Below are 26,521 nucleotides of genomic sequence, written 5' to 3' on the forward strand. Positions count from 1 at the left end.
TGAATTTGGTTTTGAATGTTCACAAGCATCAAAAATCTCTCTCTTGTTTTAGTGCCAGGGGTCTGCAGCCGGATTTCTCTCACACAATCAAAGCAGAAACTTCCACAAATATTCAGCAGGTCTGGGAGCATTTATATAAAGAGAAACAAAGTTAATCGGCGGGATTTGCAGAGCAGCCCACTGTGAGGTGACCCGCCATTTGCCGGCAGCAGTATCTTGCGCGCCCCCCCCCCCCCCCCCCCCCCCCCCCCCCCCCCCCCCCCCCCCCCCCCCCCCCCCCCCAAATCATCAATGGGATTTCCCATTGAACACACCCCCTGCCGCCGGGGTGGAACTGGAAGCGCCAGCGTCAACGGCCGGGAACCTTCGCCCAATGTTTCAAGCCGATTGACCTTTGCTCATAACTGCTTCTCTCTCAATCCACAGATTGTGAAGCCGAGTACTTGTCCAGCGTTTTCTGTTTTTAAAAAAAAACTCAGATTTCCAGCATCTGAAGTATTTTGCTTTTGTTTCGTGAAAGACAACTTGCGTAAAGAAATAGTAAGGAGAAAGAAAATACAGCGTTTGGGTTCCTACTGCCCAGGAAAAATAAAAGCTCTCCAGAACTCCAGCAATGTTCTGTAGAAAACTGAAGCAGTTAAAATGTATGCTGCCCAGTCACGTATCACACGTTTCAGACCACAGTTACACCTGCTATCCCATCCAGACAATAAAATGTAAACACATTGGAGCCATGGCCAGAGGGGAGTTTGGCTGGAGTCATTGTGCAGCCATGACTAGATCATGCATTTCGGGAATGACGTTGTTCCTTCAGCTTTTGCACAGGCCGCTGGCTTCTTACCCTGCAGACAAAACAATGCTCAATTAATGCAATATAGCACAGCACGAAAATCACAACCTATTCATGACCAACATATCAGGCACTTGCCTTTATGACAACAGCAATACCTGAAGAACTGTAGAATTAATGCATCTTTCAAACAACTTCCCAAATTTGTCCAAGGATGAATTCTTGGGGATCAAAATGATTAAACAAATGGAACATGTGAAAGAATTAAAGCAGCTTGAATATGAAGGAGATAGAGAGCAAAAAGAAAAAGAAAGTGAGATACAGATCAGGGAAAAGATAAAGAGAGAGAGTTTGAATTTCAGAAAATGGCCATGAAACATGACAGCCAATTAAAATTGGCAAGTGTAAAGGGAAACGTACAGTTGGATAATAGTGACGAGGATAGTGAGAAAGAGCGTCATAGTGAGAAAGAGCGTCATAGTGGACGCACTATGGTTTGATGAGAAGGAGGTAGAAGCTTTTTTCACTTCATTTGAGAAGGTGGCTAAACAAATGAAATGGCCACAGGACATATGGGTATTACCGATTCAAACAAAGCTGATAGGCAGGGCTAGTGAAGTGTTTGCATCACTACCGGAGGAGGTATCTGGGACGTATGAGGAGGTGTAAAAATCCATCTTAGGTGCATATGAACCTTAGGTGCCTGAAGCCTACAGACAAAGGTTTAGAAATTTAAGGAAAGAATTTGGTCAAACATACATGGAGTTTGAAAGGCTCAAACAGAGTAATTTTAATAGGTGGATAAGGGCTTTGAAAATAGACCAAATGTATGACGCTCTCGGAGAAATTATACTTTTGGTGGAGTTTAAAAATTCAATTCCTGATGTAGTCAGAACTCATGTGGAAGAGCAGAGGGTTAAAATTACGAGATTAGCAGCATAAATGGCAGATGATTATGAATTAGTTCATAAATCAAAGCTTGGTTTCCGACATCAGTTTCAGCCGGTGAGGGATAGAAACTGGGGACATGAGAAACACTCAAGTGGTAAAGGTAACGGTGATCTGATGGGAGATAATAAGGAGAGTGTACCTCAGATTCAAAAAGAAATCAAAAAGAAATCCAGCAGGGTGGAAAAGAAATGAAAAGTTTCAAATGTTTTGACTAATGTAAAGCCACCATATTGGTGGTTGAAGAAAAGCACTGGGAAGGCTGATGTGGTAAAACAGGATAAGACAGTGGAGTTTGTTAAAGTGGTAAAGGAAAGCCCAAGTGAAGCGAAGGAGGAGCAAAAGATTGCACAGCCTGATCAAGAGGTGATAGATAAGAAGGTGCCAGATCTCTTTAAAGAATTTGCTTGTGTGGGTAAAGTTTACTCTTGTGTATCAGGAGGAGCAGGTAAAGAAGTCACAATTTTAAGAGATACGGAAGCTAGTCAATCTTTAATGGTAAGAGATGAGGAGTTAAGTAGTTTGGGAAGAATGTTGCCAGAAAAGGTGGTAATATGTGGAATTCAGGGTGAGAGGATTAGTGTTCAATTATATAAGGTAAGTCCAGTGAAGTGTCGTGAAGTGGTAGTAGGAGTAATAGAGAAATGATCTTGTCCAGGAATACAGTTTAATTTGGGTAATGATATAGCTGGATTACAGAGGAGAGTGATGCCTACTGTGGTTGATTAGCCAGTGGAAAATCAGACAACTGAAGTGTTGAAGGATGATTACCCTGGGATTTTTCTGGATTGTGTGGTAACAAATGTTGCAAAGTCACAGGTTAAGACAAGAGGAGAAATCAAAGAGTGAAGATGAAGTTGAAATGCAATTATCAGAAACGATTTGATCAGACAGTTGAAAAAGAACAAGAACAGGTGGAGGATGAGGCGGATATTTATAAGTTCAGGAAAATTGGCGGAGTTACAACAGAAAGATGTAGAAATAAAATGGATATATCAGAAAGCATATACGGAAGAGGGATCTGAGAGTACACCAGAGTGTTATTACCGTAAAAGTGATGTCTTGATGAGAAAATGGAGACCTTTACATATGCAGGCGGATGAAAAGTGGGCAGAAGTTCATCAAGTAGTATTGCCGGTAGGGTATAGAAAGGAGGTGTTGCGAGTTGCACATGAGGTACCAGTGGGGAGGTCATTTGGGAATAAGGAAAGCTCCAGCTAAAATCCAGAAACATTTTTATTGGCCTGGACTACATAAAGATGGAGTTAAATTTTGTTGATCATGTCACACATGTCAAGTGATAGGGAAACCTCAAGCAGTGATAAAACCATCACCCTTAATATGCATTCCAGCATTTGAGGAACCTTTTACAAGGGTCCTAATCGCTTGCATTGGACCGCTTCCGAAAATGAAAAGTGGGAATCAATATCTTTTGACGATAATGGATGTGTCTACTAGGTTTCCAGAGGCCATTCCAGTACGTAATATTACAGCTAAAAAGACTGTGGAGGAGTTACTTAAATTCTTTACTAGATATGGACTACCCACAGAAATACAATCGGATCAGGGATCAAATTTTACCTCGAGGTTATTCAAAGAAGTTATGGATAGTTTAAGAATAAAACAATTTAAATCAACTGCGTACACCCAGAATCGCAGGGAGTGTTAGAAAGGTGGCATCAAACATTAAAGATAATGTTGAGGGATTTTGTCAAGTTTATCCAGAGGACTGGGATAAAGGAATTCCATTCGTACTGTTTGCAATTAGGGATGAATCTAATGAGTCAACCAAATTTAGTCCTTTTGAACTAATTTTTGGTCATGAGGTAAGAGAACCATTTAAATTGATTAAGGAAAAATTGGTGAGTGAGAAATCGGAACTTACATTATTGGATTACGTGTCAAATTTTAGGGAACGTTTAAATGGAGCAGGTGAATTGGCTAGACAACATTTAAAAGTTGCACAACATGTGGTGAAGCGGACAAGAGATCCAAAGTTTGCCAGTGGAGATAAAGTTTTAGTATTGTTACCAGTGGTAGTGGAATCTTTAAAAGCTAGGTTTTGTGGACCTTATCAGATTGAAAGGAATTAAGTGAGGTGAATTATGTGGTAAAAACACCGGATAGAAGGAAAACTCAACGAGTGTGTCATGTGAATATGCTGAAAAGGTACTTTGAAAGGGAAGGAGGGAAGGAGAGAAAAAGGAGGCGGTTTTAATGATTCTAACTGAAAGTGACGAACCAAATCCAGATGACTGTGAATTTGACATACCTCAAATTAAATTGGAAAGCGAGGATGGTCTTAAAAATTGGGATAAATTGTTGAGTTACCTTCCAGAGGAAAAACGGACTGACTTGAATGAGTTATTGATATCACATGGGCAAGTTTGTGGAGATAAATTGGGAAGTACTAAAATGGCTATACATGATGTCGATGTGGGAAATGCTGTTCCAATCAACCAACATCCAAACAGATTTAACCCTTTAAAATTGGCACAGGTTAACAAAGAGATTGAGAGTATGCTTAAAAATGGCATAATTGACGTGGGTTGAAGCCAATGGAGCTCACCTATAGTGATGGTACCAAAACCACACGGTACCCAACGTTGTGTGTGGACTACAGAAAGGTTAATGCAGTTACAAGAATGGACTCTTATCCTATCCCACGTTTGGAGGATTGCATTGAGAAGGTGGGACAATCAACTTTATTTCAAAACTGGATTTGCTTAAAGGTTACCGGCAGGTATCTTTATCCGAAAGGGCGAAGGGGATTTCAGCTTTTGTAACTCCAGATGGTATATACCAATTCAAAGTCATGCCATTTGGCATGAAAAACGCCCCAGCCACATTTCAACGGTTTTCAAAAGTTGTTTCAGGATTACCCAATTGTGCGGTATCCACCGACGATCTGGTAATTTTCAGCCAGACATGGAAAGAACATTTAAAACATCTGATGAAGTTATTAGATCAACTTCAGGAGGTGGGTTTGGTGATAAACCTAGCCAAAAGTGAATTTGGAAAAGCCCAAGTCACTTTCCTTGGCCATACAATCGGACAGGGTCGAATGGTGACACGGTGTATGAAACTAACAGTTATTGAGGAGTTTTCAATACCCTCAAGACGAAGGAAAATAATGCGATTTCTTGGCATGAATGGATTTGATCGAACGTTTGTGCAAAAGTTTTGTAGCGTGATTGCTCCATGTGATGGACTTGCTGAAGAAACGTCAAAAATTTCAGTGGACAACGGACTTTCAACAGGCATTTGACTGCCTGAAAGCTGTGATCACCAATTCTCATGTGCTGGAGAATTACAAGGGACTCTGTGATCAGATTGAACTAAAGTATCCAACTTTAAAGAGAAATGCCGAGGCGTAGAGAAATGGACGGATCGTGCAGAGACCTTCTTGTTCAAAGACACTGTCAATCGAGAAGGATTTCAGTTGGAGGAAGAAGAACAAAAATGGACTATATTATTACATCTGTTTGCGTGTGTTGTTTTTTTGAAACAAAAAAGTATGTTTACTGTATTCATTTCTTAAAGAATGGTGAAAAGGTGAAAAATGAAACCATCTTGAAGTTGATGGGTTTTTTTCTTGGGGGATGTTATGAAATGAAAAATTAAAATCGCTTATTGTCACGAGTAGGCTTCAATGAAGTTACTGTGAAAAGCCCCTAGTCGCCACATTCCGGCGCCTGTCCGGGGAGGCTGGTACGGGAGTGTGTATATATGTATCTGTAGTGAGAGTACCTTTAAGAAATGAGTGTTTATAAATGGGTGTGTATATAAATAGCTGTAGTGACAGTACCTTTAAGAAATGGGTGTTTACTACTACAGTGATGTCAGAGTGTGGGTGGAGCTGGGCTGTCAGCTTTTTACTTTAGTTTTAGGCTGTTTTCTGCAGGGTGTGTTTTAGTTTTGTTTTCAGCGTTGGAGCTGAAGCCAGACAGAGCAGGTGTACTGCTGTTCTCTCTGCCATCAAAAAACTATCTCTTGATCATTTGGTGAATTCAAAATTATGAATGTTCTCAGAAGTGAATGTAAACCTAATGTGCTTCTGTTAAAAGGTGTTTTGTCTGTCTTCTGGATGTTGTTTGGTAAGTTATTAAGGATTACTTGGTGTTGTATTCGTTGGGGAGTTGTATTGGAATTGATGGTTGCTAAGATGTTCACTGTATGTTTCAAAAAGGTTAACTTGAGTTCATAGAATAAACATTGTTTTGCTTTAAAAAATACTTTTCCATTTCTGCTGTACCACACCTGTAGAGTGGGCCGTGTGCTCCCCGTACCACAATCTATTAAACGTTGTGGGTCAGGTGAACTCCATGATACACTTTAGGGTTCTCTAAACCCTGGCCCATAACATTTGTAAGTGGCCATATTTCCCGGGATCCTTTGTAAGTGGCCATTCCAGATGGCCACAGTTCAGATGGTTGGCCCTCAGGTGGTAGATCCTCCACAGGGCAGGGGGGGGGGGCAGGAGTGCACTGTAGGGATTCTATGATTGTTAGGTCAGCTTCTCAGTGTTGTTTCCTAGTTCCTTCCACAGTGACAGTGAGATGACAGTGTCTAGGTGCTTCCATATTCAGAGGAAGACGTCACTGTAGAAGCTGAACACTGGAGCTGAAATTTCCAATCTCCTGATCCATGTTAAAGTTCCCTCAGGAGAGCTAGTGGTTGAAGATGATATTATTGGGAGGGCAGATGCGCAAAATGATTGCACAAATCCACAACGAAAAAGGCTGCTTGACATTGGAAGTAAGTTCTCTTGAAGCAGACAGAAGGAGAATAGGATGAAGTAAACTGCTCTTGGACAAATCTAGGTTTGATCTAGGTCAACCTGGACTAGCCAGTTTTGATAGATCAGCTTTGACTGATTCTTCTTGCTTGGACTCCTCTGTGGCCACTAAATTGGCGATGAGGATAAAAGTGGAGCTACACTTGGCGCTGCTAACTGTTGAAAGAACGGTCATCTCCTAATGCGCTACCCGATTATGATTTGCACCAATTTCAAAATGCCGCTCTTTGGAAGACTTGATGTATTTGAGGCTAGCGGGGAGGATTGGCTGCAATACGCCAAGAATGTGCGATAGTTTTTCAGGGCTAACGCTTAAGCGGTGATGAGCGACAGACAGTAATATTCTTGACTGCCTGTGGAGCCCCCACCTTCAGCGTGATAAAAAGCATCATGTGGCCCGGATTCCAAGGCCTTTGAAGAGCTGGTGGCAAACCATTAAGACCTCAAACCATCGGACATGGTGAAACATTACCCATTTCACATGTTTGAGGAAACTAGCAAAATTTTGTGATACGGCCCTTCGAGATTCAGGAAATGGGTCACTCACCGAATAAGTGCTACAAACTAGATTGAAGAGCGAATTCACAGCCTGCATCTCCAAGTCTTCAGTGTGTTTCTGTAAAAGAGATTGGGAGTTGAACATCACAACAGAATGCCTCAATGAGAATTCTCAAAAATAAAGAGCTCAAGGATTTCATTTTAGATTTTCACTCTTTCAGAATCATGGAGGAGAGTACATTCCGATAGGAGATAGGTGGTGAGTGTGACGTCAGCAGGGGAGGAGGCATGTGGCCAGCAGCAAGGGGCTGCAGGATTGGGATGGGGAGGGCGGTAGGAAGAAAGTTTGTAACCCTGGTTCGATCATCCGGCCCTGGGTCACTGTCCATGTAGAGTTTGCACGTTCTCCCCGTGTCGGCATGGGTCGCACCCCCACAGCCCAAAGAAAGATGTGCAAGGTAGGTGGGTTGGTCACGTTAAATTGCCCCTTAATTGGGGAATAAAAAAGAAAGATCTCCGAATAAGGAAGCCCGAAATTAGCAGTGACTGGAGTCCAGTGCTTTAGATGGGAAATGCAATCTCATTCCCCTTTAGACATGTTTTGGATTTGGATTTAAATGTGAGAGGCACAATCAGGAAATTCGCGCATCATGCAAAAAAAAATGGCCATTAGTTAATAATGAAGAGGATAACGGTCTCCAGAATATCAGTGGTTTGATTAAGTGGGCAGATAGGTGGCAAATGGAATTTAATGCAGGAAAGTGTGAGGTAATACATTTGGGGAGGACAAATAAAGCAAGGGAATGCTCAATAAACAGGAGGAGAGCGAGAGGGGTCGAGGAAGTGCGAGACCTTGGGTTGCAATCCACAGGTCCGTGAAGGTGGATTTGGTGGTCAAGAAAGCATATGGAATACTTTCCTTTGTGGGGTGAGGTATTGAATACCAAAGCAGGGATGTAATGGTGGACTGTATACAACGCTGGTTTCGGCCAACAAGCTGGAGGCTTGTTCATAGTTGTGGTCACCACATTACAGAAAGGACACAATTGTTCAGGAGTGCGCACGGAGAAGATTTACAAGAATGTTTCCAGGGTTTGAAAATTGCAGCTACGAGGAGCAATTGGATAAGCTCGGGTTGTTTTCCTGAGATAAGAAAGGCTGAGGTGTACAAAATTATGAGGGGCCTAGACAGGATAGATAGGAAAGACGTCTTTCCCCCTTGGTGAGGAGTCAATTACCATGGGAACAGATTTAAGGTGATTGGTAGAAAGATTAGAGAGGACATGAGAAAAAATCTTTTCACTCAGAGGATGCTGGGCCTCTGGAATTCGCAGCCGAAGTGGGTGGCTGGGACTGAAACATTAAACACATTTAAGATTTGCATCTGAAGTAATGTAATCTGCAAGGCTACGGACCAGGGGCAGGGAAACGATATTAAAATGAGCGGCTAGTTTCTTATTTTCCTCCTTTGGGCCGGCGCAGACACGATGGGTTGAATGGCCTCTTTCTGTGCCTTCACTTCTGCATGGTTCTATGTCTGAGCCGCGTGAAAGCGGTTTACAAGTTTGATACATTGCTATCTTGAGCAGGGTACATCTCTCCAACTTACCCCATTGACTAGGATCCAGGGAACATATTTATGTGGTGGATTTAGTGCTCTCGTTAGTTCCGCATTGTGGTGCATCAGCTTGTTTCCAAGATCACCATTAACACAGCTTTCAACATTGGCCCATTGGACATCGGGCTCGTAGACCTTGAGGCACTGCAGAGATCAAAAAGGTAGAGTTGTAACTTTGAACATATTTTGATAATGGTATCACATTGAGGAAGTTTGTACAGGGTGGACTAATAGAACATAGAACAGTACAGCACAGAACAGGCCCTTCGGCCCTCAATGTTGTGCCGAGCCATGATCACCCTACTCAAACCCACATATCCACCCTATCCCCATAACCCAGTAACCCCACCCAACACTAAGGGCAATTTTGGACACTAAGGGCAATTTATCATGGCCAATCCACCTAACCCGCACATCTTTGGACTGTGGGAGGAAACCGGAGCACCCGGAGGAAACCCACGCACACAGGGGGAGGACGTGCAGACTCCACACAGACAGTGACCCAGCCGGGAATCGGACCTGGGACCCTGGAGCTGTGAAGCATTTATGCTAACCACCATGCTACCCTGCTGCCCCCTAATGCCTTCCTAATGTTTAGGAAGTTTTAAGTTAGCCATTTTTAAAGTGGTCAGGCTGAATTTCTGTTTGACAATTAACACTCGAGGGAATTGGGGAACAGGGAAACCGTTGTTTGCGAGGAGCAACACTTGATAAATTTATGGCGGGATTATCCGGTTCCCCAGCCACGTGTCTCTCGGCCGTGCGCTGTTCGCTGGTGGCTGGATTCTATCCCCCCCTCAGTTTGTCAATGAGATTTCCTACAGAACGCATTGGCAGGGGTGCGCTGCCAACGGGAAAAGTGAATCCCAATGACCAGAGAATTCCAGCCTATGACTCCATTGGTGCTCTAAAGTCTGAAGTCAAGGGTTTTTCTGCTTTGAAGGGGATATTTAACAGCAATGAACTTAGGGTGACACATTGGGCAGGTTTCTCCGTCCCACTAGCTGACCAATGGGCTTTCCCATTATGGGCAGCTCCACGCCGTCAGGAAAACAGAGAATCCCGCCCCTTATGTTTAAACCAACTACAAGCCACTTCTTTAATTGATATGTTGGGCGACATTCACAGTCGGCCAACGCCAAATTTGTGAAATGCGATTGGGCGGAAAATAGCCTCCGGCGCCAAAACGGGATCCTCCAGCACCCCTAAAATGGTGTAAATGCGTCCCTCGCCATATTCAACCATGAAGGGAGGTGATTAGAAAGCACTTAATTCTGTTTGAAGTGGTCCAGGAGCTGTCAATCAAAGCTTGGTGTTTATAAACATTGCGGTTCGTGCACTTCAGATTTACTCAATCATGAAGGAAGATGAATGGAGCAATTCTGACAGTTGTGGTGTGTGGGAGCTGTCAATCACAGCCCAGTAAAGTCAATATCAAAGAGAATTTTATGAATAGCTTGCCGATTAGAGATCTGAGGGCATTTAAGCACAGCTGACTGGTTTTCTCTTTGCAGGAATTGACAAGTGCTGCTTCCTCTGTCTGAGCCAGCAGGTGTATTGCCCAGGTGAGTGTTAAAGCAGTGATTTTTTTCACTGCCTCTGCCTGAAGCTTCCAGACAAGGGTGCCTCTTTTGGGGGGGGGGGGGCTTCCAGGGGTATTCCTGACAGGGGGTCTTTCTTTGGGGGCTTCCAGACAGTGGTCCCTCTTCTGGGGGGGGGGGCTTCCTGAGGCATTCCTGACAGGGGACCTTTCTTCTAGAAGGGCATCCTGTCAGGAGGTCTTTCTTCTGGGAGGCTTCCTGACAGGGGATGTTTTTACTGGTGCGCTTCTATAGAGGGGGGTCTCCTTTCTGAGGGGCTTTCAGACAGTGGGTCTACCTTCTGGGGGGTTTCCAGACAGGGGGTCTCCCTTCTGGGGGTGGTTTCCTGATAGGATCTCTTTTCTGGGGGTTCTGTGGGCGGTCTCTATATTCTGGGGGTCTTTTTATTTAGGGGACTTGGAGGTCTCCTTATTTAAGGGGTTTCTGGTGGATGTGGGTTGGGTGGGTCTTACTTTGTAGGGGAGGAGGGGAGGATGGCCCTCAGGTGGACTTTGAAGTCCTACTCCCTTAAAGAGTTACCCCTTAAAGAGAGTAAGTGGATGCACACTGGTCTTAATGACCCATTTGCATCCTCCCACTGGCGTAAGCCACGAACCTCAATCCCAATACCAGCGGGGGTTTGGGGGGGGGGGGTGCTGGAGCATCAGAAACGGGTTGGCGACAGACGCCCATCCTGTTCTCGCAACCGCTGGATTCTCCATCTCATCCGTAACTCCGCCACCGGCAGTGCGAGGCGGAGAATTTAACCCTAACTCTGTTAACAAGAGAATATGACTTTGTTTATGACTATTTTATATCAAGAGGGAATATGTGATTTGTTTGCAATGGAATGTAAACTTCTGTGCTCAGAAGTAAGCGATAAAGCTGTGTCTCAGTTAATGACCCTTAGAGCAGGGTATGGAATGGTGGGGTGACACGAGAAGATGGCCAGCGGAAGCGGCGAATTTGGACCATTCCCAAAAAACTGTGCGGAATAGTGAGTTGTGGAGTTCTAGAATTAGTGTCCTTGTTGGCACAGTTTTATCATTGCTTCATTTATATATTTCTTCTGAGACAGAAGTAAGCAGAATTCAGCTGTGCTGTCAGCATCCAATGAATCCCAGGCTCTTGAGGATAGTCCCAGATGACCATTGGCTGCTTTCCCCTTTTGAGGGAGAGAGCTGACTGGTGGTTATCTAACCTGAGGATCGCCACACCTCAGGTGGAGCCTTTGCGAATAACCTCCGCCAGTACAGGGGTTGAACCCACGCTGCTGGTGTCGCTCTGCATCACAAACCAGCCGTCCAGCCACTTGAGCTAAACCAGCCATCCACACTGTTTTCACTGGTTCTTGTTAAGTATATTTACATTTAACTTAATAAATTCTGCTTAATTAACAAATATCAGTCATTCGTACCTCGTAAGTGAAACACACTGAGGACCTCAGTGTTAAAAATAAAGAGCTTTGTTTTTAATTAGAAGGGTTTTATACGTCAAAACCCTAATCCTTACAAAATGTTCTATATGCAAAGAATGCAGCATTCCTTGTAAGCTGCAAACAGTTTCTTTCAAACACTGTTATTTTTTTTTAATAAACATTTTATTGAGGTATTTTTGGTATAGTAACAACAAAATAAACAATATACACGAAACCATAAGGCAAAACCATAAGGAAACCGAAGGCAAAAGCCGTTTACCTTCCGTGCAGGTCCCACCATTATTACCCCCCTACTCTAACCTAAACTACTCCCCCCATCCCCCCGTCTGATGATGATTAATTTTCCGCAAAGAAGTCGACGAACAGCTGCCACCTCCGGGCGAACCCTAACAGTGACCCTCTCAAAGCGAACTTAATTTTCTCTATACAGAGAAAGCTAGCCATGTCCGATAGCCAGGTCTCCGAATTCGGGGGCTTTGAGTCCCTCCAATCTAATAGTATCCGTGTGGTGGTATGATTTGCATAGCTGTCTGCCATTGGTGCAGAACACCGGCTTACCATTGGCCCTGGTCGGTCATGTGCCTCTCGACTGATTGGTTGAGACCAGTCATGTGACGGCTCTCCGATTGGTCGAGAGGCTGAGTTAACCACGCCTCCATACCGAGGTATAAATAGTCAGAACGGCCGGCGGTCGTCCACATTTACTGTAGTCGACCGCAGGGCTAACTTCTAGCTTACTAAAGCCTAACTTTTGTACAGCAACTCGTCTCGCGTTCGATTGATGGTTCATCAATCCGTCTCCGGGCTACCAGGGAAGCAAAGGCCAGAACGTCTGACTCTTTCTCCTCCTGGATTCCCGAATCCTCCGACACCCCGAAAATCGCCACCTCTGGACTCAGCGCCACCCTTGTTTTTAAAACCTTGGACACTGTTATTTTAGGTTCGTAAAGCTCCATTCTCAGGTAAACTGAAGTCTGTTAGAATCAGCAGTTCCAGTGTCAACTTCACCCCCCACATTCACCAAGTCCAGAACATGAGCAGTAGTGAGAAGGAACAACTGGCTGTCTGGTATTGGATCAGGAAGCTGAGGTAGCCACCTAGAAGCTCAAGGCACAGGTGCTGTGGTTGAGGAAGGGGAAGCAAGGTGACCAAAACCTTTAATGCAGAGTTCAGGAAGAGGTCAATGTAGTCACAGAACGTTTCAGGTTACCTTCCCCCCCCCCCCCCCCCCCCACTTCCTGTTGCAACTTTGCAGAAACAGTCGCGAACCTTCCTGTTCCAATGTTGTAGGAGGTCTGAAGCACCAGGCAGATTGTAGGAGGCACTGGGGGAGACATTGTGGAGGGAGGGGGAGTGAAGGATCAAGCTCCTCGGGTGGAAAATGTATTAATTGTCTACCACTATTGCGACTGGATGTGGCAGACTGCACTATTGCGACTGGATGTGGCAGACTGCACTATTGCGACTGGATGTGGCAGACTGCACTATTGCGACTGGATGTGGCAGACTGCACTATTGCGACTGGATGTGGCAGACTGCAGAGCTCTGGGGCCTGATCTAACCAAATAGGAACAGAGTCCCATAGTAAGTGCATTTAGCACCAAGAAACACCCTGTTATCCAACGTCCATGTGGTTAGATATTGGGCCTCAGCGAGGAACGTGTGCCCTAGACCGCACTCAGCCCAGTTGTCTGGTCCGAGGAGCTCTGGACCTCCTCAGTGCAGCAAGGGATCAGGAGCAGGATCGGGATGCCAATATTTGATTTCTCGAGCTTGCGACTCGTCCCCTGAACCCTCCAAGCCCCAATTCACTATCTGGGGGTCCCCAGGCCTCCTTGCATCCCCCCACACCTGTACAATGCACCCCCACAGGCCCGATCACCGTCGTGAAAAATGCCAGCCTGGCATCCTGGCAGTGCCACCTGGACAGTGCCAGGCCAACAATGCCAGGGTACCCAGGTGGCACCAGCAGTACCAGGATGCCACCCTACCCATAGGGTAAGCACCTGGGTGTCTTGATATGCAGACACACACATAATGATATACAGGCAGGCACAGACAAGCAGCTAATGGACACAGAGAACAGGACATGACCAATAAGCAGGCAGGACACTTGGGGGTGAGATCTGACTATAAAAGACACGAGGCACCGACACTCCGCCTCTTTCCACTGATGAACATCTAGACTCTAGAGAGTCAGTCAAGGGTGTTGTTACAATCTCACACCCTCACCACGTGGCTAAGAGCTAGTCTGGTTCAGTCAGACAGAGTAACCACACTTAAGTTAGCAGAGAGTCGAACTCACAGAGAACTGTGCTAACTGTGCTATTAGTTCAACAAACCTGATTGAACAAACTTCAAGGTCTGGAGTATCTTTCTGATCTAAGCTGCAGCCAGTGTTATACCAGTGGTCCTAACACGACACGGGGGGCTTCTGAACCCCTGGGAGAACCCCATGAGCGCCGTTACATCTGGTCCCCGTTTGTGGAGACCAGCACTGAACGTCACTCGCCCAAGGTCTCCAAGGCGAAGAGGATTGATCCCAACGCCGTGGTTACCTCAGTGAACTGCATATTAGAGAGTGAGACTAGCTGTCTTGCGCCAAAACGTGTTCACATTACAACGTCTCGCGAGACGTCCAGAAGGGGGATCTCCCAGCATCTACCGGCCACGTTGCACTGCGGCGCACTGCTTTACGGGTGCCGCATGGCCGACAGATTGTGTCCTTGATCTGATCCATTAGTTACGTCAGCGCTTTGCTCTGTCTATGGCATTCTGCCTCAGCTGTTTGGGCACGGAAGGAGTCCTGTGTCGTAGCTTCACCAGACTGCCACCTCATTTTGAGGTGTGCCTGGTGTTGTTCCTGGCATGCCCTCCTGCACCTTTCATTAAACCAGGGATGATCCCCGGGTTTAGTCCCTCTTTCCCTCATGTCACCTAACAGCAATGTAGAAAGTGTTGGAAATACTCAGCAGGTCGGGCATCATTTGGGGAGAGCGAATTGGAGTTTCTCAAGTCGGTGGAGTAGCACTGAGGAAGCGCTGCAGTGCCAAACGTTACGTTATTGAGATGTTATATCAAGGTGCGAGAGCAGGGAGCTCTCCCACTATCCTGTCTGGGAAGGGAGGGGTTGTGTCTGGCCATGTCTAACCACACGTCTAACCATATGTAACCGCATTAGTTACTGACACTCACCAGCTGAGCAGCAGCAAGCACATTGTCTCCTGATTCCATACAGAAAATGACGGGGAAGTATCGAAAGGGGTCCTTGAGAGTTTGCATAAGGCAGGTCTGGAAATCAAACAGCAAAGAAACAATTACAAGGATAGTTCAATCATCGTACAGAGCAGCATTAATTCTAGACTCATGCTCAGTTGCCCGCAGATAGTGGCTAGTCGAATGCAGTTGCTTCTGGAGTTGGGGGAGGCCAGGCTAATGGGTGAACTGGCATATGATTCAGATCAAGGACGAGCACTGGGTGTGCTAAAACATTGTTGCAGATTACAGAGGTTTAAAATAGTCCTAAACTCTAATTTAGTGTCACGTCTCAGTTCGGGAATATATAAAATGAATTCAGTTGCATTCAGGATTAGGCCTGTTCTTCTTAAAGACTTCTGTCACTTTTAAATGAGCCAATCAGAGATTATTAATGGAGCCCAAAACAAGTTTCAAAACAATTTGCATTTATATAGAACCTTTAAACCGGTAAAACATCCCAAGGTGCTTCACTGGAGTGATTATCAAACAGAATTTGACGCTGAGTCGCTTAAGGAGATGTTAGGATAAATTATCGAAAACTTGGACAAAGAAGGACGTCAGGACTATCTTAAAGACAGAGGGAGGTGTGGAGAGGTGGATAGGTTAAGAGAGAGAATTCCAGAGCTTAGGTCTCAGGCAGTCAAAGGGACAGCCGCCAATGGCAGAGAATTTAAAATCGGGAATGCAAAAGAGTCCAGGTCACTCAGACGTTTGTAGGAGGTTACAGAGATAGGGAGGGGCAATGCCGTGGAGTGATTTGAAGACAAGGGTGAGAATTTCAAACTAAGGTGTGGCTGGACCAGGAACCAGTGGAGATCAATGAGCTCAGGGGTGAAGGATGAACATGTCTTCGTGCAAGTTAGTCGAGATTTGGATAAGCTGAAGTTTATGGCCGGTGGAAGGTGTGGGCTGGCCAGGGAAGTATTGGAACGGTTGAGAATGGAGGAAACATGTGTGAGAATTTCAGATGCAGCTGAGCTGAGGCAGGGGCAGAGCTGGCCAATGCTCAAGGCGACATTGATGATGGCGAGAGAGTGGGGTCAGAAGCTAAACCTTTAAGACTAAACAGGCCAGCATGAGAGAGAGGGATGGAGTTGAGAGCTCAGAGGTGAGGTTTGTGGCTGGACCTGAAAACAACGGGTAGAATCTTACGATAGTTTTTTAAAATTAGGTTTATTTTTAGGAGGCGGCCCTAAACCCGCAAGGGTCTGCATTGCGTGCTCAAGCACAATCTTCTGGGAGAGGAGTTCCTGAGTTGGCAAGCCCTGATGGCCTGTAGTTGGGGAAGCGAGAGTTGGTCAGGCACTTTCATAATCATAATAATCTTTATTGGCACAAGTAGGCTTACATTAACACTGCAATGAAGTTACTGTGAAAAGCCCCCAGTCGCCACATTCCGGCGCCTGTTCGAGTACTGAGAGGGAGAATTCAGAATGTCCAAATTACCTAACAGCACGTCTTTCGGGACTTGTGGGAGGAAACCGGAGCACCCGGAAGAAACCCACGCTGACACACGGAGAACGTGCAGACTCCGCACAGACAGTGATCCAAGCCGGGAATCGAACCTGGGACCCCGGCGCTGTGAAGCAGGTGAGGGTGGAGGGGATGGACGGGCAGGTGGTGACGGGATATGATTAGATGTTGGTTTATGCTGGAAATGGAAAGCTGAGATTATCTCAGCATTCAAGGATGACCCGACAATAATAAGCAGTGGAAGTCAGCTGGACCTGATGGTGAGTTATGTAGTTTAGCCAAATCTGTTGGGGACAGGCTGAACCCAGCTGGCCCAATGAATATTCAGGTTCGCAGCCCTTGAACTTAAGGGAGCGGAAACGAGGCTCATTGTAGGAGGAACGACCAAGGTGAGACTGAGTAATGGTTTGAATGGGGCGAGGGCATCAAAGGTGGAGGCGAGGGGATGGTCCAGAAGGTCAGTCATTGCAGGAATATTGCAGTGAATGGGGGCCAGCAAAAGGTCAGAAAGACATTAAGATGGAACATTTAGGGTTCCTGCTCAAAAGGAGGCAGTGGTGAAATTCCTTAATAAGCCCTTCGGAGTTTGTCAAGGGATAGGCTCAGTTTCAGGGGGAGAAATGGAGTTAGAGACTTTAATTTTGGGGGCGGGGTTTCCAGCCATTCTCAGTGGGTATCCCGGTGGCAGGTGGGGGGGGGGGGGGGGGGGGGGTCCCAGCCATTCTCAGCGGGTATCCCGGTGGCAGGTGGGGGGGGGGGGGTGGATTGATTGGGAGATCCTATTGACAGAGGCAGGACCAGACTATCTGCCGCTAGCCAATGGCTGGCCACTCCCGCCACCGACAAGCACGCCACGGGGTGGGGAAAGGTGGAATATTCCCCCCCCCCCCCCCCCCCCCCCTTAATCACACACAAATGTTGGGAAGGCAAAGGGGACGTTAAAGAAAGAGACTTTGAAAGAAATTCTGAAGGATATTAGATGTGAGGATTTTCAGCGTGATTCTCAGAGTCAATACGTACCTCAATCATGTTTCCAGTACATTCCTGCTCACCGTGCTGACAGCTGAAAATCCACTTGCCGCTTTCATTTTTCTCCTACAAGAGATGGCAACAAAATATTTACAGAATTAACAGAGACCACGGCGGTTAGGACCCCCTAGCATGCGTTTAAATTACTTCAACCCTGTGCTAAGGTTCTTGGTCATTGAATCAAGGCCACAACATAAATCTGAGCTGCATCTTAGTCTCTCAGCTGTTCACTTTGTCAAACCCATTGGGAGCGAGTCTGGAAAAGGCTACAAGAGGCTCTGATATATATCAATTGAGAAGTGGATCTAAAAATAAATCCCATACGCTGAAAAGCAGAAATGGTAACAGTGGATTAATCAGAGCTGTCAAAGCGCAGCACAGTGCATCTCAATGCAGCACCTGCATTAGTCACTCTGTTCCACTTGGTCAGTCAACATTCTCCGAATCAGCAGAATGACAGAAATGAAGAAATTGTGGTCTTCCACTTCTCTTTTCAGACTTAGAGTGAAAATCTAACATTGCATTCCATAATGTTTCGACTTTCTCATGTCTCGACCCTTTATGAATGCTTCCTGCTCGATGCCGAGCATGTCCTGTGTTTAGCACAGGGCTAAATCGTTAGCTTTGAAAACAGACCAAGGCAGGCCAGCAGCATGGTTCGATTCCCGTAACAGCCTCCCCGAACAGGCGCCGGAATGTGGTGACTAGGGGCTTTTCACAGCGACTTCATTTGAAGCCTCCTTGTGACAATAAGCGATTTTCATTTCATTTCATTTCATCTGTGGAGAGAGAAACCGAGTGAATGCTTCAGGTCGATGGCCTGTTCTCCTGTTGTCTTTCGTGCTGCGCATCTCAAAGATTTGGGATTTCAGTTCTGTTTTTTGTCCAGTGGCAGAGAGGATTTGTAACCAGAGGACAATGTGTGAAGACAATTTACTGGAATGTATGAAAGGAAGGAAGCAATTTCAATAGTAACTTTCAAGAGAGAACTGGATAAACGTTCGCAGAGAAAGAACATTGCAGGACTTTGGGAACTGGGTTTATTGGATTAATCTATCAAAAGAACGAGTACAGCTCGATGGGTTGAGTGGCCTCTTTCTCTGCAGAAACATTCAATAATTCCAAAAGTGTTTTGAAACAGGGACAAAACGTATTGGCAATCCCCGATTCGGTCTGATTAGGGAAGGCCTAACTGCTGAGCACCATTGACTGGATTCAGAATGGTAGAGTCCAACTGCAGAGATGTGCTGGGCTACCACTGTAGCAAGGGATAGGCTGTGTCATCACAGGTCCGTCAACCTAGCCTTGGGGGTGGTCATATTAATACAAAGTCTAGGGGCTGGGGCGGGGGGGACTGTGGCATGGTGGTAGTGTCACTGGGTGAATAATCATGAGGCTCAGGCTGCTGCTCTGGGAATACGGGTTCAAATCTCATACCAGACACAGGAAGTGACCCTCTGGCTATGATTAGGTCAATAAGAATGCAACCAAATGGGATAAGAATGGGCTGAATAGTCTCCTGAGCACGTTTTCTGCAGAACTCAAGTTTCCCTTTTATTTTTGATTGAGTTCAGATTGTACAAAAGTTGCGAGTTAATGGAATTGCCTCGTGACCCTGGTCTCTCTCGCCTTCATTGTCTGGCATCATCTCACCTTTTCCTCTACCTCACCCAGTCCACCTGCCTTCATCTCCCTGCCCTCCCCCCCCCCCCCCCCCCCCCCCCCCCCCCGGCCTACCTGCCTGATCTTTGACCTCTCCCCTTTGATCTCTGTTACCATAAGTATTGATTTACTTCACCATTGCGTTTCCATAGGGGACAAGTGTGACATTCATGATGTCATGCAGCATCAACCAGGTGGGGAAAAGTTGCAAAACGAGAAAGCCACGACATGCTTCACAGAGGCTCTCATAGTATAAGCTGATCACAACAGGGTCAACCTTCTTCTTCAGCTTGTACGCCAAGCATTTATGTTCCACCTATGTGAGACAGAACACAGCAGATTTTAGTTTCATATCACAGGTTGTCCTTAAGAATAGAAAAAAATAGTTCAGTCTCTCCAGCCTGTCCCATTGTTCAATGAGATCAATGAGATTCGATCCCCAACTCTGTTTACCTGCAAACGCTCCGCAACCTTCCACTTTCCTACCAAATAAAAACCCATCAAGCCGGTCTTGAAAGCTCCAAACAGGAAGGGCAGAATTTTCAAAGTTTCACTATCTGTTTTTTGCAAAAGTCCCTTGTGACTTAACCCCCGAATGATGGCCCAGATCCAACTTTAATATTGTTCCCTTTTGTTCTGGGCTCCTTCACAAGGGGAAATGATTTCTCCATAATGATTCTGTGATTGTAAAGGCCTTGATCAGAAACATCCCTCCACCTGCTATACCCGAGCAAATACAAACCAAGTTTCTTGGGATTACAGAGGATATACAGCCAGACCATGCGGCCCAACCAGTCCATGCTGGTGTTGATGCTCCACTTGAGTGTCCTCCCATCTTTCCTCATCTAAATCAGAGAGCAATGGTGGTATAGTGGTGAGCATAGCTGCCTTCCAAGCAGTTGACACAGGTTCGATTCCTGGCCATCGCAGTAATAATTTGATCGGAAATCCTTCCGCTTCTTCGCGAGTTTCAAACTGAGGAAGGAAAACAGTTTCTAACTCAGAATTTATAGGGGCAGCACAGTGGTTAGCACATGGTCCCAGGTTCGATTCCCGGCTCGGGTCACTGTCTGTGCACGTTCTCCCCGTGTGTGCGTGGGTTTCCTCCGGGTGCTCCGGCTTCCTCCCACAGTCCAAAGATGTCCAGGTGGATTGGCCATGCTAAATTGCCCTTAGTGTCCAAAAAGGTTGGGTGGGGTTACTGGGTTACGGGTGTGGGCTTAAGTGGGGTGCTATTTCCAAGGGCCGGTGCAGACTCGATGGGCCGAGTGGCCTCCTACTGCACTGTAGATTCTATGATCGTAACCCTTCTCCTTTGTGTCCTTGCCCAGTTTCCCCTTCAGCAAATTTAAACCATTAGCTTTGTCCACCCCCTGTGAGAGCGAGTTCCACATACTCAGTCGAATTCTTCGGTGACTATATGTATATTGGTCAGGGGTTGGTATAGTCTAGTTCGCTGGATGGCTGGTTCGTGATGCACAGCGAGGCCAACAGCGTGGGTTCAATTCCCATATCAGCTGAAGTTATCCATGAACCTTGCCCCTCGCCCGAGGTCTGGTGACCCTCAGATTAAATCACCACCAGTCAGCTCTCTCTCAATAGGGAGGAGCAGCCTATAGTCCTCGGGGGGGCTATGGTTACTCATTTTATATATTAGCTGGAGTGACCATTGATCATAAGGGTTTGATTATTGATGAAAGGTTAATGGAAAAGAGCAAGAGCAAATGGGTGACCTTAAAGGAGGAGATGTTTCAGGTTCAGGCTAGGTACGTTCCAACAAGAGGATAGGTAGAGGAACCAAAGCCAAGGCTCCTCGAGTGACAAGTTACCATGAAAGGAAACTCAACATCTTCTAACAGCTTGTAGTAAGAGTTGGAGTGGGTCCTATTTGGATCAATGAGGTTGATATATGCTTTGAGACACAGAACAAGGCTACAATACTTAATGAGTGCTTTGTATCAGCGAGGAGGTTCATGTGGAGCATAAGCACAAGTCTGGGCTGGTTGGGTAGAATGGCCTGTTTCTGGGTCCTCTATCCTATATAATGCAACTGTTCCCTCACAAACGTGGTCCAGCTCATCCCTCAGGATCAGGTCCAGCCACTTCTTCCCAGATGAGCTGAGAACACATTGGTCAAGGCAGATTTTTTTGAACACATTTCAGAAATCCTCTGTCCTTGCCCTTTAATTTAACACAATCCTCTTCAATATCTGGGTAATTAAACCTGGGTTAGGTGGATTGGTCATGATAAATTGCCCTTTGTGACCAAAAAGGTTAGGAGGGGTTATTGGGTTATGGGGAAAGTGAGGGTTTAAGTGGGTTGGTGCAGACTCGATGGGCCGAATGGCCTCCTACTGCAATGTTCTATGTTCTCTCCTCTATCCCTCCCTCTCACGGAGAGAATACACCCATTAGTGTGATTGTACCCTTCCTTTACTGTTAACTCTTAACCAAATGGATTTCATACTTTCCCTTCAAGGACATCCTCTCCATCCAACATTACAATGTCTTCCCAGATCAAATTGTCACCCCCATCTCCCTCTTCCCTTCTCTATCTTTTCTGAGCACTTTGTATCTTTGAATATTAAGTGCTCAGTCCTCACCATCTTTAAGCTGCATTACCATCATTGCTTCCACAATGTGTTCTCATGCTGCTACAGCACAGGGCTAAATCGCTGGCTTTGAAAGGCAGTCCAGCAGCACGGTTCAATTCCCGTACCAGCCTCCCCGAACAGGCGCCGGAATGTGGCGACTAGGGGCTTTTCACAGTAACTTCATTTGAAGCCTACTTGTGACAATTAGCGATTTTCATTTCATTTCATTTTGCTGCTCGTCAACCTTATTCACCACACTTAATGCTTTTACATACATGGATTCCAAACCTGGATTTCTATTCTTTGTAGTTTAGTTTGCTCCTTCCTTCTCCAGTACTGTCCAACACTCTCACTTTCTGCATCTTATTCCTCTTTTCTACTTCTTTTTTCTGGTGCCTGCACCACTGCCAATTTAGTTCAAACCCTCCCCAACCATACTCAACGAATCTCCCCAAGAAGGCCTTGGTCCCTGTCCTGTTGGGGTATAACCCACGTCTTTAGAACAGCTTCTGCCAGCACCAGAACTGGTCCTGACGCCCTAAGAATCTGAAACCCTCCCTCCTGCATCATGCCTCAAGCCACACATCGAATCTCCCTCGCTTCCTATTTTTTACTCTGGTTAGTGCATGCCACTGGGAGTAATCCAGAGATTACCACCTTTGAGATCCTACTTTTTAAACTTCTTCTTTAGTTCCCGAAATTCTGGCCTCAGCACCCAATACCTGTCCTCTCAGTGTCATTGGTACTAACGTGTACCACAGCCTCCAGTTCATTCCATTCCCCTGCAGGATATTCTGCATCGTCTCCATGGCACACTATGGGATTCACAAAACGGTTACAAAATGTCTGTCTGACCCCCTCTGACTATGAAATCTCCTATAACAACCCCAGGCGCGATTGAATGGGAACTCTTCTAAATGTCATTTTGAGCTCGTTCAGGGGGGGGTGGGGTGTTTCTCAACGGCCACATTGGCGACATCGTAGCCCGTCTCCAACGACACTTGGTGCTGAAAATGCGCCCCCACGAGCATCTCATCATTAATGGCTGTCTCGCTATTTGATCCACCAGACTCGTGCCTCACTGCTAACAAGGGGGAGCTGCTTTTAAACACTCCCTCACCACTCACTCGCAGTCAACACACAGGCACGGCACAGTGCAGACCTGCGCCTCGCTTTAGGGATGCCCATCTGGCCAGGCTTCTCAATGCTGTGGATGCGAGGCTGGACAACCTGTTCCCCCGAGGGGGGGGGGGATCAGAGGACCAGCGGCAGAGCCGTGTGTTCTTCCTCCTCCTCCTCCAGCATGTCGGCCCACTGCTGTGCCAGGTTGTGGCGGGCACAGACGAACACCACAAAGCGGAAGACCCTCCGAGGGGTATACTGCAGGGCACCACCCGAGCGGTCCAGCCATCAGAATTGCATTTGGCACAGTCCAATTCACCGCTCAATGACAGCACAGGCGGCAGCATGGGCCTTATTATAATCGAATCTCTGCCTCGGTCTCAGGCCTCTGCACGGGCAACATCAGGCAGGACCTCAGCAGGTACCCGTTGTGTCCCAAGAGTCAACCCATGATCCTGGCCTGGTCCAAGGTGCTGGGGAACTCAGAGTGTCCCAGGATGTAGCGGTCATGCACACTCCCTGGGTAGCGGGCACACACGTGCATATAGTGTCCTCGCAAACTACTGTCCAATCTACAACCTCCCTTTCCTCTCCAAATGTTTGGAATATGTTGTTGGTTGCAAAATCCATTTTCATCTTTCCCAGAACTTTCTGTTCGATTCTCTCCAATCAGGTTGCCATCCCTTTGACAAGACCAAAACAGTTCTGAACAAAGCTGAAAATGACCCATCCCATGAGGTAAATGTACTCTCCTCACCCTTCTCGGCCTGTCTGTAGCCTTTGACACAGTTTTTAAAAAATAAATTTAGAGTACCCAATTATTTTTTTCCAATTAAGGGGCAATGTAGCGTGGCCAAACCATCTACCCTGCTCATCTTTGGGTTGTGGGGGTGCGACCCACGCAGGCACGGGGAGAATGTGCAAACTCCACACGGATAGTGACCCAGGGCCGGGATCGAAGCCGGGTCCAAGGTGCGGTTAGGCAGCAGTGCTAACCATTGCGCCACCGTGCCACCCTCCTTTGACACAGTTGACCACACCATTCTCCTCTGCCGTCCAGCTGTGTGGGACTGCTCTCCTGCTTCCATCCTGGTCTAGATAACTATAAGCAGAGAATCACTGGCAAAGGCTTCTCTTCCTGCTCCTGCACTGTTACCTCTGGTGTCGCCCAAGGATCTATCCTTATCCCCTCCTATTTCTGATCCACAAGCTGTTCTTTCAGTGATATTGCCTGAAAGCACAGCGTTAGTTTTCACATCTACGCTGAAGACTCCCAGCTCTGCCTCACCACCAACTCTCTTGACTCCATCCGACTGAATTATCCGACATCCAGTGCTGGAGGAGTACAAATTTCCATCAACCCGCTCCTAACCCTGTTCCCTAGCTACTGAAGACATCCTTCACCCAGGGAATTATTTATCAATCTCGGTGTCACATTTGATCCTCAGATGATCTTCCAGCCTCATATTCCTGCCATCACTGAGACCATCATTTCTACCTCTGCAACATCGCCCAACTTTGCCTGTACTTCATCTCACCATCTGTTGGAACCCTTATCCTTGCAAGTAGTTCATACAGAGTAGTTCAAAGATTATTCACAAGAACTGTTATATACACATCACATGGTAGATCCCTAACTGGGTCTGCTTTGCCAGTGCCAAACTGGTTGACTTTATATATCATACAACTAGACAATGTTTGGAGGTCCCCAGCCTCCTTAACGGGGGATGTTTGTATTCTGCAAAGTTTGCGGAGAATTGTTCCCACCCGGAAAGATCCTTGCGAGCTATAACATCCCCCGTTTTCAAAAAGGCCATTTTGAGCAACTTATAAGCAATGCCTTGAGCTACAGGCTCATCGCTCATATGTCGCTACTTTCCAAATCATAGTAAGAAGTCTTACAACACCAGGTTAAAGTCCAACAGGTTTGTTTCAAACACTAGCTTTCGGAGCACTGCTCCTTCCTCAGGTGATTCACATCACGGAGCATTGCTCCTTCCTCAGGTGATTCACCTGAGGAAGGAGCAGTGCTCCGAAAGCTAGTGTTTGAAACAAACCTGTTGGACTTTAACCTGGTGTTGTAAGACTTGTTACTGTGCCCACCCCAGTCCAACGCCGGCATCTCCACATCATGGTTCACAAATCATGGAACAATAAAATTGCTATTTTTGCAATAAATCGTTTTTAAAGAGAGGCAAAAACATATGACACTTGGAAAAAGCTTTCAGATTGTGTTCCAGTTTCGAGACCGCTTTGTCGTAAATCACAGTTTACGAACGTGACCAGCTTTCAAAGCCCAGAACCCTACCTGACAGGCAGTTGCGATCTGATATGAGCTGCACCACTGAGAAGGAGGATAATTGCAGGGAGGCCGCGCATCAACCTCCTTCACTGCCCAGATCAGCAGGCACACCAGGACAGCTGGAACCCTCATTCTTCTCATCCGATTTCAAACAAAGCTCAGCAATCCCCAGCAATACCAGGATATTAAAGTGACTTCCTGTAGCTCTCACATGACTGAGTTGAGAGGTTAACCTCTTGGTTGCTGATTCACAACCCAATCACTGCAGCTGCTCTTCAGAGTTTAAAAAAAAACCCCCATCTGACTCATTCTGAACTTCCCCAAAATGTAATAACGTGGAAATGGTGGGCAGGGGGTTAAAAAAAAAACAATGGGTCCATTTGGGAGCTCCCCCCACCACAACCCCTGACTGATGACTCTTTATTTCTAATTCATTTTTTTCTTATTTTAGTCCTTTAAAATTTCCGCTTTTTATTTTAACAAATAATTCTGAGTTATTAATCAAGTCCACCGTACCCCAACTTTTTTCTTGTGCCTAATTCCCAGTTCCTCCTCTGCCCCCCGATTCTCGTCATTTTGGAGTCATACCTGACACAAAGGAAGATGGCTGTGGTGGTTGGAGGTCAATCACCTCAGCTCCAGGACAAGGCCACAGGAGCTTCTCCGGGTACTGTCTTGGGCCCAACCATCTTCAACTGCTTCATCGAGGTGTACTGGTCCACAGGTCACTGAAAGGGGCAACACAGGTGGGGAAGGTAGTCAATAAGGCATACGGCATGTCTGCCTTCATTGGCCGGGGCATTGAGTATAAGAATTGGCAAGTCATGTTGCAGCTGTATAGAACCTTAGTTACGCCACACTTGGAGTATAGTGTACAATTCTGGTCGCCACACTACCAGAAGGAAGTGGAGGCTTTAGAGAGAATGCAAAAGAGATTTACCAGTATGTTGCCTGGTATGGAGGGGCTATGAGGAGAGGTTGCCTAAACTCGGTTTGTTCTCACTGGAACGACGGAGGTTGAGGGGTAACCTGAGGTCTACAAAATTATGAGGGGCATAGACGGAGTGGATAGTCAGAGGCTTTTTCCCAGGTTCGAGGGGTCAATTACTAGGGGGCATAGGTTTAAGGTGCGAGGGCCAAGGTTTAGAGTAGATGTACGAGGCAGGTTTTTTTTACACAGAGGGTAGTGGGTGCCTGGAACTCGCTGCCGGAGGAGGTGGTGGAAGCAGGGACGATAGTGACATTTAAGGGGCATCTTGACAAATACATAAATAGGATGGGGGCTGGTTTAGCTCACTGAGCTAAATCTCTGGCTTTTAAAGCAGACCAAGCAGGCCAGCAGCACGGTTCGATTCCCATACCAGCCTCCCCGGACAGGCGCTAGAATGTGGCGACTAGGGGCTTTTCACAG

At 46.4% G+C, this 26,521-nt stretch overlaps 1 protein-coding gene and 1 non-coding gene across 2 annotated transcripts; one reads left to right on the forward strand and one right to left on the reverse strand.

Moving 5' to 3' along the window:
* Positions 1–465: 465 nt before the first annotated feature.
* Positions 466–25,321, reverse strand: LOC119953432 (gamma-interferon-inducible lysosomal thiol reductase-like). Its single transcript, XM_038777709.1, has 7 exons — positions 25,117–25,321; positions 19,229–19,408; positions 17,422–17,496; positions 14,866–14,961; positions 8,644–8,796; positions 7,084–7,152; positions 466–842 (listed from the first exon to the last, which is right to left on the reverse strand). Exons 1-7 carry the CDS (start codon positions 25,249–25,251, stop codon positions 777–779), a joined length of 774 nt encoding a protein of 257 aa, XP_038633637.1. The 5' UTR covers positions 25,252–25,321; the 3' UTR covers positions 466–776.
* Positions 19,950–20,021, forward strand: trnag-ucc. Its single transcript has one exon. It is a non-coding gene; the product is annotated as a tRNA-Gly (tRNA).
* Positions 25,322–26,521: the final 1,200 nt, after the last annotated feature.

This window comes from Scyliorhinus canicula, chromosome 18, assembly GCF_902713615.1.
Source record: "Scyliorhinus canicula chromosome 18, sScyCan1.1, whole genome shotgun sequence".
NCBI lineage: Eukaryota > Metazoa > Chordata > Chondrichthyes > Carcharhiniformes > Scyliorhinidae > Scyliorhinus > Scyliorhinus canicula.

Coding starts and splice junctions, on each gene's coding strand:
- LOC119953432 (XM_038777709.1), bottom strand. CDS start 25,251: ATGAGAAGAATGAGGGTTCCAGCTGTCCTGGTGTGCCTGCTGATCTGG. Junction 19,409..25,116: donor AGATCGCAACTGCCTGTCAG/GTAGGGTTCTGG, acceptor TGTCTCACATAG/GTGGAACATAAATGCTTGGC. Junction 14,962..17,421: donor GTACTGGAAACATGATTGAG/GTACGTATTGAC, acceptor TTTGATTTCCAG/ACCTGCCTTATGCAAACTCT.